This window comes from Uloborus diversus, unplaced genomic scaffold, assembly GCF_026930045.1.
Source record: "Uloborus diversus isolate 005 unplaced genomic scaffold, Udiv.v.3.1 scaffold_1051, whole genome shotgun sequence".
Taxonomy (NCBI): Eukaryota; Metazoa; Arthropoda; class Arachnida; order Araneae; family Uloboridae; genus Uloborus; species Uloborus diversus.
Window position 1 is genome coordinate 1 of NW_026557712.1, and position 13,489 is coordinate 13,489.

A 13,489-nucleotide genomic window follows, 5' to 3' on the forward strand; every position below is an offset into this window, starting at 1 on the left:
TAAGCTGTGAAGTTCAAAATTGTACCTTTATTCAAAAGTTGACCTAAGTTAAGATACGTTCCCTTTCATTCTTTAGTTTGATCATTTGCTGATAAGTACCCGAGAGAAAGAGCGAGTTTTCTTTACTATTAAACATGTCTAAGTGATAGCTAAAAACCTTGGATTTAGAAAGTAATCTTATTTATGACATTGAAAGGAATCCAACAATGGAAAAGAAAAATACTGCATTGAAATATGATATACCTCTAAATACTCTGTCAATGATATTAAAAGAAAAACTTCTAAAGTGGTAGAATCCAAATTTGAAACAAATGAAAATGTGCACCTTTCCTGAAGTAGAAACAGCTCTATTCAAGTGGTTCCGGCAGTTTCGAAATCAAGGCCATGCTTTTGATTTTTTTTCCTTGAAATATTTGATTAAACAGTGCATATTGTGCTTAAAAATTTATGTTCTGTAATTTTGTCTGTCATATGTAAATATTTGATGGTTTTTAATATTGAAATGTCCGAAACCAAAACTAGCGGTAAGTCGAAGTTTTTCGTCGGCACCCTTAAATTCGAGTTATTCTGAAATGACTGTATAAATAAAAAAAATGTTAATTTAGATAATTTATAATACTCTACTACAACTAAATATTAATTTTTACTGTTCTATATATATTTTTAATGTGTTATCAGTTTCCTTAATTCTACTTATTAAGCTCCAATCTCATTTATCTGCAATACATAAAAGACTGATGTAGAAACAAGTGCTTTTGCAATAATAAAAAAAAAAGAAAGAAATCTTAAATATTATTGCAAAAACTATACCTGTCCTTTCCTAAAGAGCCCTTTAACACTTTTGGAATCTATTTCCAATGCTTTATCACAATTCTCTATGACTTCTTGGTGTTTTCCTAGTTTTAAGAAACATGCAGCTAGATTAAGATATCCTGCCAGCAGTAGAGCTTGTTTCTTATCCTTTTGATCTCCCGTCAATTCAGACTCATTTTGTAGATAATCAACAATTTTTTGATACTTTTTTGAAGCCATTTCATATTTTTCATTCTACAAAAAAAGAAAAAGGAAATATTAAAAAAATTACACATAATTCAACACATTTCAAAATCCTTTGTCTTTGCAACAAAAGAAGCAAAGTTTCTAGTTTCAAATTACCTCCTGGTAAAAACTAAAGCATTATTATTCATATTTGTTAACCGACTTCAAAAAGGAGGCGGTTATCAGTTCATACCGTATGTATGTTTTTTTTTGTTTGTCCACTCACAGCGTCTTACCTAGTAAACAGATTTTGACGGTTCTTTTTTTAATGGATAGGGGATGGCTCAACTTAGGTCCCATCACATTATTTGACCATATTTGTTCGTTAGAAAAAAGTTAAGGTCAAAAAACAGTAAATTTCATGCAATTTCCCTATTAAATGATTAAATATAAAACCCATTGTTACAAAAAGTTAGTGCCATACAACAGTAATATTAATAGTAATTGTAGTAATATTTTTGACTGAAGGCTTCTCTGAAGCAAGCATCAAGTTTCTTCAGTGTCATTGCTCTATAGTGGGGGTAAACCTAACCTGGAAGCGAGATAATGCAGTGATTAGGATCTGCTTAGCCTTCATAATGCTACCAGGTTAGGTTTGTCTGAAGTATAGTATAGTAGTCTAGAAAAGTAGTCTAAAAATACTATAGTAGTATTTTTATCATCATCATCTATGCCAATAACAGATGATCTGGGTTAAGTAAGAAGATACAGGATTGCATCACAAGCAACTTGTATACTGTGAAACGTAAATCAGTTAGGGAAAAATAATATTTAAATGGTTATAATTAAATTAACACACAAATGAATTTTAGAGATAAACAAAAAAAAAATTAATTAAAAAATTAACTTGAATTTTGACATCTTGAATTCAAATTATGTTTTTCGCGATCAAGAGTGTGTGTATGTAGGCATGTGTGTTTGTGTCTGTGTGCTGGCATAAGTGTGTGGGTAGTTGTGTGTATGAATGTGTGTGGGGGGTATGTGTATGTGTGTGTAGGTATATGTCTGTGCGCAGGCATGAATGTGTGGGTAGTGTGTATGTGTAGGTGTCTGTATGTATGCATGTGTTTGTGTGTGTAGGTGTGTGTATGTGTGTGTGCATGTAGGACATGGATGCAACCTGGAGACGTCTTTGGCTGTAGGAGCAGCATCGTGAGGAGCCCGTCGACGGTGATGGTGCGGCGGGTGGCGGTGGGAAAATAAAATGATAGGACATCAAAAACAGTCAAGTGAGAAAAATAAGCACTCGTGATTGCTCAAAAAAAAACTTCAAAATTGCTCTAAAAAGTGAAAACTAATTTTATTCTTTGAACACCATCGATAATACTTTTAAACATAATTTTTGAAGTTGGTGCAAAAACGATAGATAAAATAATTCACAGCCATAACTCAACTACAACTATAAATTTAATCAAGCCCAGTTTCTTCACTACTACATACAATATGCATTGATAACAGCATATTTGAATAACGATATAAATGTTTCGTTCCTAACTTTGGATGATTTTCTGAAAAAAATATGAATGAAGCATGGTTACACTGGATTTTGCTTTTGCACCAACTTCACCGAAATTTTTGACTTGTCGTCTGATAAAGGAATTGCCGATCACATCATATTAATCTGATTGTTTCTATACCATTGTTATTTGTATTTACATGCATACACCAGTTATTTTTGCACTTTAGTGTATAAATTAGTGAGAAATAAGAAAAAAAAATTGTTACAGGACAAAGTTAAGTTGAAAGGATATTTTCATCATTAGAAATTAATAAAAACATCCAATGCATTGTTATAAAAAAAGGTTCAAAATGTCAACCTAAAAACATCCAATGCATTGTTATAAAAAAAGGTTCAAAATGTCAACCATTTTCTGTGTAAATAATTTTTATAATAAGTATTTATCGCCATAATAACAAATAGTAGAAAGGGCAATGATTTTATATTCAGGTGTAACAACTTTTCTCCACTTAAATAAAAATTATTAGCATTACATATCTTTTTATTTTAGTGCAGATTTGCATGCATATTTTAATGATTTTTGAGTCATATAATCTAGGCTCCAGGTGTAGTATTTTGAAAATAAACATATTTTTTTATTTTTAAGAACAAATATTTGCACCCTCCTCTGGGGTACTACACTGTTTGACATAAATATTTTTATATAAAAAATATATTTTTCAAAAATAAATAAATATAAATAGGTCACCTTAAAATAACTTGTTCCTTTGTTTTTTGCCATTTCTGATTGCTCAAGTTTTTCTTCTGATGTCATGTTCCAAGATTCCTTTTCCTAAGGAGCAAAATACTAGATTATTATTCTCATACTCATTACGGCATATATCTGTTAAAAATCCATACCCAGAAAAACTCATGACTATACACAATTAAAACGTATTTAATCATTTCGATTTATTTATTTAATAAAACATTTTAAAAAAGCATTTTATTCTTAACAAGTTAAAATTAAGAATAAGGTATTTTAACTGAGCATTAGTAAATTTACTAATTCAAGCAGTCTGACATGGAAGATTATCCATGTAGAAAACAAGACATAAAATTCCATCTTTTTTTTTGGACTTAAATATATGCTGAAATTCCTCTAAAAATTTTTTTAAATAAGATTTGAAGATTGTTTTGATCATGATTACATCGTGCAGCTAAGAGCTAGAGCGGAAGCTGTAAATTCAATAATAGCATAGAATCTGAAATGAAAATCAAACCCAAGCACACTCCATGAACTAACATAGACGCATTTGTGAACTCTAATTTCATATCGTGCTGAGCAGTGTTTGTGATGCAGTTTCCTTCAAGTTCTTCTAAGCAAGACAGGTGCAAGTACTTATTTTTAGATGAGTGTCAAAATTAACATAAGTTTTTACACTAGGTATGCTTTTCTTTTTTGAAACATACAAAACATTCAGAATTCGTACAAAATAAGCAATTTCTTTTATGATCGTATGATCTAATAAACTTAGTGCATCGTACGGAATATTCCGACAAGCAAGGCCACTGTGGCAGAATTTTATTTTACTTTCTGCGACAAATTTTCTGGACCTTCTTTTTTTCTGCAAGAATGCTCCGTGAAGCGAAAAATGAACTAATGGACAAACTTAAGTGCAGTTCATTTCAAAAGTGAAAAATTTATTTAATGAATTTCACACAATTTCTTGCTTAGGTAAATTCATTTATACAAAAACGAAAAGCATTAAAGCTCAGTATCAGGGCTTCCAATGGATTTTCAGCTCTGGGGGAAAAAAAAGGGGTCACTTCTTTCAGGGGAAAAAAAGTGATCTTCAGCTAAATCTATATGGTAAAAAATATTAACACCATGGTAACAGCAATTGGTAAGTGGAGAAAAAAATCAAATCTAACCAAAAGCAATGTAAATTATGCTAATTTGTGCAATGCTAGTGTAAATTATTGTGTTATAGCAGGGGGTGATTGTTTAAACAGAGATGCCACTCTCATATTTGAGTTTCCAGTCTTAATCTCTTAGCACTTACTTATCTGTAGTTCTCAATACCAGAAAAATAGATGCAACATCTATTCAATACTCAAAGAAATAAGATCCGAAGAAAAAATAATTTTTAATTAAAATATTCATTACAGTTTGGTGCCTCCCCCCCACCCAAAAAAAAACTAAAACATGCATGTGATTTGAAAAAAATAATGGATCACCCCTCCTCCTCCCACAAAAAAATAAAAATAAAATATGCATTTTACACAACTAAAACTAAATATCCCCCCCCCCAAAGAAAAATGAATTTAATTAAAAATATGGATTACAGTTTGAAAAAAAAACTAAAACATTCATGTGATTTGGAGAAAAAAAATAAAGGGCACCCTCCCATCAAAAATTGATATATGCAATACACAAGATTATAAACAAAGTATCCCCCTCTCCCCAAAAGGAAAATAAATTTAATTAAAAAACACATTTTATTCAGAACAAATTAAATTCAACCACCCCCAGAAGAAAATATGATTTTATTAAAAAACTAAAGCAAAAAGAAATCCCACCCAGGAATTGCCCCCCCCCCTTTAAAGGCAAGGGCGCACCCCCTTCAATATCGCGGAACCCTCCCCCCAATGAAAAAATACCTCTCAAAACAACTCCCCCCCCTTACAAAATTTAATGTCCCAGTATGTGCCATAACCCCTCCCCCCCCACCCCACCCGCCCGAGGTGAGCTCCTCTGCCCTTTTTCTCATGTGAAAAAAGAATTTAAAACAAGTATTGTGCATTCATGAGGAGAAGACATTTTGGAACGCCTTCCCGAAAGCATAGCTAATTTTAGCGCGGGGGTGATCGCTACCGCTTGCAATTGAGGCAACCCTAACTTTAGCGGGCATTTAAATTTGCGAAAATGTCTTTGTGTTCTTTCCTTTCGTTTCTAGCTTCGCGTAATTGCCGTCTACCGGAAACCTTACCTGTTAAACTGAAAATTTTAGAACTATAAATATTTTATTAAAAAAAAAGTAAGTTATTTTGTTTTCCGAAAGAAACATTTATTAAAGATAGGCTTTCTGAATTTTGAACGATATTCTTTTAAGCACTAACGTCCTATATTCGAAATTGCAAGTGCGCTGATTAAAAAGGGGGGGGGGCAGGAAAATTTCATTGTCACACAGACTGTGGCATTGAAATGCTTAAGGATTGCGCTCTTTTTGAAGACTTAGTATCTCTATCTCCCTCTCTCTTTTCTTGAGGGGGGGGGGAGGTGACTCAGCAGCTCTTAGGGAGTGGGTCTTTGATGCATATGTATGGATTGTACAAAATTTCAGATCATATAGAGTGGATATACAGTCAGTAGATCTACAGAAGCAGTTAGTTTTTAAAAAATGCTGAAAACATTTTTCAAACAAAAGTTGCCCCCCTCCCCCCCCGAAAAAAAAAAAAAAAAAAAAGAAAACCTGGTTGAATCAAAGGCGGGGACTGGCCAATTGTTCCAGAAAGGATTTACATGTGAGAAATAAAAGTAAATGAGAAAAAAAAAATCAATTTGAAATATATCAATGCAATTCACTATTAAAATCAAGATTATTTCCCTAAGTATTGCATGAATGTTAATGTTTAGAAATATGTAATAATTTTCGGTGCGTTATAAAAAGTGACTTTGGTTGGAATACTGTTTTAAAATTATAGGTTCATCGGTAGGGCCGTCTTAAGAGATGACGACTACCCCCAGGGCGAATATTTGCCAGTGCGGGGAGGGGGGACGCTAACCAATTTCGTTTCTGGGGGGGGGGGGGGCAGAAACGAAGTTAGTTATAACACTTCAGTACACAGTAGCTTAACGTCCACACAGATTGTCCATAAAGGATATTACACTTCACCTTACCCTCGTCACATCTCACGCAATGTTCGATGAACATATTACTATAACCAACACTTTTATTTGGACCAAAAATGTGTGAAGTCACATTTCATGTAATCCCCTCCTTTCCCCTTGAGACTAAATGTCAGAAGTTCATGAAACCCGAACCCTCCCTCCCTACCCCTTTCAAGTGTGACATCATTTGTGAACGGCTCCTTAGATTTGCTCTAAGTCACCAAAATCGCACTAACAATTCTTTTAAGGGAAAAGACCCGGCTCCCCCCCTCCCCCCTGAATAGCGCTAGTCACAATATTTTTATGATCATGTATGTTTTTAACAAAGAATCATATTGCACCCCCGGCAAGAAAGTGACACAATTCAAAATTTGGGAAAACCGTATCGGCTATTGATTTAAAATCTAAATTTAATGCTTTTTCTCGACACAAAAATGGCAAAGTTAGCTCACCTAAATGGTGCGACGGGGGGAGGGCAATGTGCAGTATGTTGAACAACTGAATAGGTTGACTGTAGCAATGTTTCTTGCTAAAAATTACGCCTTTTACATTCAGAGTCAAGGACGGATCCAGGGACTATTCAAGGGGGGGGGGGGGGGGGGCGATTGATTTCACACCCTTACCCTTTTTATAAATTCGCAAAACTCCGCCACCCCCCCTTTCCAAACACCATGAAAGATCGTCTCATTTCAGTTATTTTGGGAGGAGAGGGGGGGGGGGACTTCCTTCTCTACAAAATTGCGGAGAAGTGTACCAAACCCCATCCCTTACCTTAACGCCATCAAAGGTGACCCATAATAGTTTCTCTTTTTTTTTTTGGGGGGGGGGGAGGGAACTTCAATGTTAGAAACTTTCCTGAGAAGAGCCCTTTAACCCTATAACCCTATTTAATATCACTAAAACGTCTAAAATTGAGTTTTTGGAACTACGCTTTAAATGTGCGTGGTTAAAAATAAAGTGCCTAGAAATTGAAATAGTAGTTCAATACTTTTTCATACTGTCTCTACATGATTACATCAACGCAACATTTTTTACAAAATACTGACTGTTTGAAATGGGCCAAAAATGAGGTGACAGAGGAATATTTTCAGAAAAATTCGAAATTAAAGTTGTCGTCTGTCATTTTCTTTTTTTAATTATTTTTTCTGTGCAGTGATAGTTAAAAAATTGTTTGGTATTAATTTTTGCTTGTTTACTTCATAAATTCTACGTATTATTTTCAAAATAGCTTGAATTCGCAAAGTAACAAACGCAATTCCAAATTTGTATTAATTCTTTATGATATTCGAAGTAAAACAGTTCAAAATATTGCAAAAGTAGTTCATTTATCCCATACTACTGTGTAATACTTAAAAAAACGCTTTAAAGAAGAAAATTGGATCGAAAATAAGGTGAGAAATGGTTGACCAGCAAAGTTAACAAAATGCTATTAGAGATTTATAATTAAAAAATGTGTGAAAAACCCACGTTTGAGTTCTGTGAAAGTTTCAGCATAATAGAATGAAACATTTTCGTTCCAATTTCACCTGTGTGAAAAACAGAAAGTTTAGGATTTCCTTTGCAAAATCAATGATAAATTAACCTGAAACGTATAGAAATAAACTGCAAATCTTAAAATGCTTTTAAGTCGAACAATTGTCTTTGTAGCACATTTTTTTCCCCGAGAGAGAAGGTGGGAGGTGATTTCTTAAAAAATTATAGAACACTCGTCTTCTTCCAGCGCGATAACGATGGCCAACTGGCAACCTTTCTCAGTGTTGGTCTGAAACTTCATCCCCAAAAGACGCATATAGAATCTTCCGATACCACGTGTTGGGGGCGTGGCCAAGTCTCAACTGCTGAAAAACAGACAATACTGGTGGTGAGAAGTTCTGGTTAGAACTGGTTTTAATCCCTGCGATACCTCCCGATCTCCGATGTTGCAGACTACCACAGTCATCAATGATCGCTCAATTTGGCGCCAGCCAAAGTTTTTTTTTGTAAAATGTTGCAATTATTTTATTTTTCGTGGGAAATCAGCCCTTTTCCTCAATTCATAGTCCAGTTACATTTTTTACCGTGAAATAGCTATCCTTTGGTATTGTTCTGCAGAATGATTTTATTGCTTTTTTTCCCCTATCCCTTTTTTCCCTCTTTAGTGCAAAATCTTTCTGCATAAACTCTCTCATTCTGCGACGATGTCGCCAGCTTTCTGCCACAGGGGCCACTGGTGATTAAAAAAAAGCAACTATTGCTACTAGAGGCACGACACATTTGGTATTGATACATCGACCAAAAAACATCAATCTTTTTATCAATATATAGCATACATTTATGAATATACTGCACTCCAGACTTCCATGCATTGCATGATACGAAAGAATACATACCTGACAAAAATACGGAACCTCAAATCATGAATACAATTCAATAGGAATAATTTCGCAACCTACGTGTGAAAATGAGATCTGCAATTGAGAACTACAGGGCTTCAGTACTTTTGTCAGACATTAATTCCTTAAGTATATAGTATAATGAGTATAACATTGATGTCAATGTTTCCGAGAGTCATGGGTTTGGTGATGTGTTCAAGACGGAAAATATTCCCAACCCCCCAAGCATGCGTGCTCAAGGAAAAATTTATGTGTATAAATATTGTAGATTTTAACTATGCCAGTTTTGGAATCTACGTTTGATTTCAGTTTTAAGCTTTTTACTTTTCTAATAACAAGAACTTAGTTTAAATTGTTATATTTAAGCGTTTTGATATCATAATTCTAAAAACCTAAAAACTACCAATAACGGAGGGTCTGGGGGATCTCCCCCAGAATTTTTTTTAAATTGAGGTCCAAATAATGCAATGGTAGGCCATTTTGGTAAAGTTCAGGGGAAGGAGAGGTTCAGGAACTCTCTTACCTCAAGTTTTTCAAACTGATAGTCCTAAAATCACAATATTGTGCGACCTTCAAAAATATTAGAGAAAAAGGGGATGAAGCTTTAAAAACGAAACTGTACTCCATCTATCGTTTATGCCCTTTTTGAATGCATTATCGAAGGGATGGAGTTCAGAAACTCTCTTTCGGCAATACTTTGAAATTGAAGTTCCAAAAACGCAATTTTAGACAATGTTGGATAATGTTAAGGGTAAAAGCGTTTGGGGCTCCCCGTCATTAGGTTTTTGCCAATCGTAAATATTTTTATTTCAGCAATAAAATCGTTTGGGACATAAGATTTTTACTTTGGCAACATAAATCAGTTCTGATCGGAAAGTCTACCCAAGGTAGTGCCAACACACCAGAAAAGAAGGAAAGGTGAGGGAAGGGTAGGGCGACTAATGATAATGAACTCGCACCGTTCCCCCATACAGTCTTCATTTGAAAAAGAATTCTTTTATAAGATAGCAGGTGGTGAAATTACGCCATAAAAAAACTTCATTGAAGTAGATACATTTTTTAAACGAGGTACACTTTCCTATATTCATGAATTGAAAAAAAGCAATAGAGGAAGTGAATCCTCACCCCAGGGAGGGCTCCGGAATCACATCCCTCTTAAGGCGCTCAAATATAACCTAAAGTGGCGTTTTAAAAATTTCATCATCAAAAAAATGTTTGAAAGAGAACTCCTGAACCCCTTCCTCTGAGTTTACCACAAATATCCTAAATTTGAGTTTTAAGGCTTCAGTTTCTAAATTTTTTTTCTAGCAGCAGTACCCCCCCCTTTCCTATATACATGATTTATGACCGACGAAAAGTTTTAATACTTTAATTTCGGAAACTTTTTGAAAGAAGCTTCCTACTCGATTCCCCCTTAAGTCATCCAAAGATAGCCGAAAACAGTGCTCTTAAAATTTCAGAAAAAGAAATATTTCGGATTGGACGGCAGAATACCCTCCCCCCTCTCTTTGTGTTTATTAAAGGCAGTTTAAATTTGTGTTTAAGATTTATTTTTCTATTTAAAGAGAAACTCCCCTCCCCACATCGCCAAAGATAACCTAAAGTTTTAAGACTTTAATTTCGAAAATGTTTCGAGAAAGACCCCTTCCCTAACTCTTAACTCCCTCGAAAAGCCAAAATAGCATTTCAATACTTCAGCACGAAGAAATTTTCTGGTATGTGGAAGCTCTTTGCTGTGGCGTAAACCTTTCATCTTGTCAGCAATCACTCTCAATCGGTGATTTAGAGTCAATTCTAAGACATTTTAAGAGTGCACATAATTTTCATTTAGGCATGTAAAGCTTGTAAAAAAGAAAAAAATGCAAATGAAAAAAAAATGAAAGGATGATCAAAAATAGCAAGAAAAAAGGCTAAATGTTCAATTAGAGACTTATTTTTTCGAAAATTCAGGGAGAAAAGCGAGCAACTCCGTGATCTACAATGAAGTGAGTTGGAAACAACAGAGCTACACCACGACTATTTTAGCCAAAATAACTACTCTGCACTAAATTGAAAAACGGGGGACTATTTTACAGAAAAGGTGACTAAATATATGAAGAATTGGCATGTCTGAAGTTGGCAGTTTGGCGACCTCTTTCTCAATAAAATCCTAATTAAATCAAGTTTTAAAAATTGATACAACTTAGTATACAATTTTTGTTGAAGATCTTACCAATAGTATTTTTTTATCTAAAGAAAAATAAATTCTCAGTTATCTGAAAATTCTATAGAAATTTCACCAACCTAAATTGGTTCAGTCATAGCTTTTCAATAACAAAGCCTCTTCTACATACATACAATACAAAGTCTATGTTATTTCTAAAAGATAGGAAGACATACCTTTTCAAAAGATTCAAGAGTAACTTCATATTCAACAGTGCTATTGGGTGGTATATTGAGTTCTTGATTTCCTTTGTCACCAAATGCATATTTAGGAGCTACAATTATTTTAGACGTTTCCCCTTTTTTAAATTTTTGCAGAGCTATATCTAGACCTTCAATAACATTTTCTTCAAATGGTTCACCAATCACAAATTTGACATCTTGTGTTTCAAACACTTTGTCTTGGAATTTTCCAACATAATGCACTGAAATAAATGTATGTAAAAATTAATTATCAAAGTATTCATATGGAATAAAGCAAAACATCTTTGGAATTTGAATAATTTGACAGGATATTAAAAAAAAAAATTTACAATATTATACCATTTTACCGCAAGCAGAAATACAGCACTTGATGCTTCTGATAAATGCTTTCTTTTCAGTGCAAACCAAATAAGCATGTATGAACAGTAAAACTAAAGTAAAATATACGACAAAAATTGCTTAAAAATGAGAAACAAAAATTTTTTTTGATACTGCCATTTACTCTCACAAGGAAGGGTTGTTACCTATAAAAAAGAAAAGTGAAACAAAAACAGACCCTCCTCTAACTGTAAACCCATTAAATTACGTTTTAAGTCAACACTAAGAGTAAACATCCCTGCTAAAAATTTCCAGGAGACCAGTCTTCTTAGTCCAAGGAGACTCCAAATAGCGAAACATTTATAGAATTTCATACAGACTAACTGCTAGATGTCCCATTCACAAAAATGCTAATACTGCTCTATTTACACTACCAAATTTATTAAAATTAGGAAAACTTGCAAGAAGCAACAACAGATGTAATTTTGCTTTTCAAAACTAAAACTGAAATTAACTGATGTGGCGTCAGACATTAATAGATACAACTGATTGTAGGAATATTCGGATGCAGTGGCACCTTATAAAAAAATTATCACAACTTAACAGTGGGCCACCCAGCAAGGCAATAATTTTGGTTAAATAAGGCTCAAAACTCAAGATCTTTTTATAATGAAATAAATTTTGAGGACTTATATGTTCGTGTTTGTATTTTATTTATGCAGGTACAATGTGTCAAATCTTTTTTTTTAAATGGATATTCCTGAGCCTTTGCAGTTTTAGTAACTAAAATAACACAATCTTAATATGTTAACACGGAGGGGGTGGGGGGAGATATAGGGATTTTTTACCAGTACATGTCTTTGCATTGAAAGTTGTTTCCTACAGCAACTAGATTGAACTTAAAGCATTAATTCAACACTTGCATCATGGGTGCAAGTTTGGTGATGTGTTCAAGACGGAAAATATTTTCAGCTCCCCCCCCCCCCCCCCCCCCCGCCCGCATGCGGGCTTAAGGAAAATTTTGTATGTATAAATGTTGCAGATTTTAACAATGCCAGTTTTGGGATCTGTTTGATTTAAATTTTAAGCCTTAAAATTGTAATATTTAAGTGTTTTGACATCATAATTTAAAAAAATCTAAAATCCGGCAATAAGGGAGGGGGGTCTGGGGGCTCTCCCCCAGAAATTTTTTCAAATTGAAGTCCAAAAAAACGCTGTGGTAGGCCATTTTGGTAAAGTTCAGGGAAAGGAGGGGTTCAGGGACTCTTACATTAATTATTTCAAACTGATAGTCCCAAAATCACAATATTGGGCAACCTTCAAAAAACATTAAAGAAAGGGGGGGGGGGAGGAGACGCTATGGGCTTTTTCCGAAATCAAAGATTTAAAAACGAAATTGTAATTTAAATTTTATAACGTTTATACGCTTTTTCAATGCACTATTGAAGGGATGGATTTCAGGAACCCTTCTTCGGCAATATTTCGAAATTGAAGTTTCAAAAACGCAATTTTAGACAATGTTGGATAATGTAAGGGGCAAAAGCGTTTGCAGCACCCCACCATTAGTTATTTGCCGATCCTAAACATTTTTGTTGTAGCAATAAAATCGCTTAGGACATAAGATTTTCACTTTTGCAACATAAATCAGTTCTGATTCGAAAGTCTACCCAAGGTAGCGCCAACAAACTAGAAAAGAAGGAAAGGTGGGGGAAGGGTAAGGCCGACTAATGATAATGAACTGTCACCATTCCCCCACAATCTTCATTTGAAAAAGAATTCTTTTATAAGATAGCAGGTGGTGAAATTAGTAATAAAAAATCGCTTCAGTGAAGTAGATATATTTTTTAAATAAGGTACCCTTTCCAACATTCATTAATTAAAAAAGAAATAGGGGAACTGAATCCTAACTCCAGGCAGGGTTCCCGAATCGCATCCCTCTTAAGGCACTCAAATATAGCCTAAAGTGGCGCTTTAAATATTTTTGAGCATCAAAGAATTTTCGGAAGAGAACTCCCCGAACCC

At 34.2% G+C, this 13,489-nt stretch overlaps 1 protein-coding gene across 2 annotated transcripts in view; it reads right to left on the bottom strand.

Moving 5' to 3' along the window:
- Nucleotides 1-810: 810 nt before the first annotated feature.
- The window catches only part of LOC129232083 (peptidyl-prolyl cis-trans isomerase FKBP4-like), a gene marked incomplete at its 3' end in the record, with an annotated part of 30,914 nt that continues 18,235 nt past the window's right edge, over nt 811-13,489 (bottom strand). For both annotated transcript variants that reach the window (XM_054866319.1, XM_054866320.1), the window contains 3 exon segments: nt 811-1,047; nt 3,246-3,329; nt 11,123-11,370. In XM_054866319.1, the coding sequence (XP_054722294.1) occupies nt 811-1,047; nt 3,246-3,329; nt 11,123-11,370 (569 nt within the window).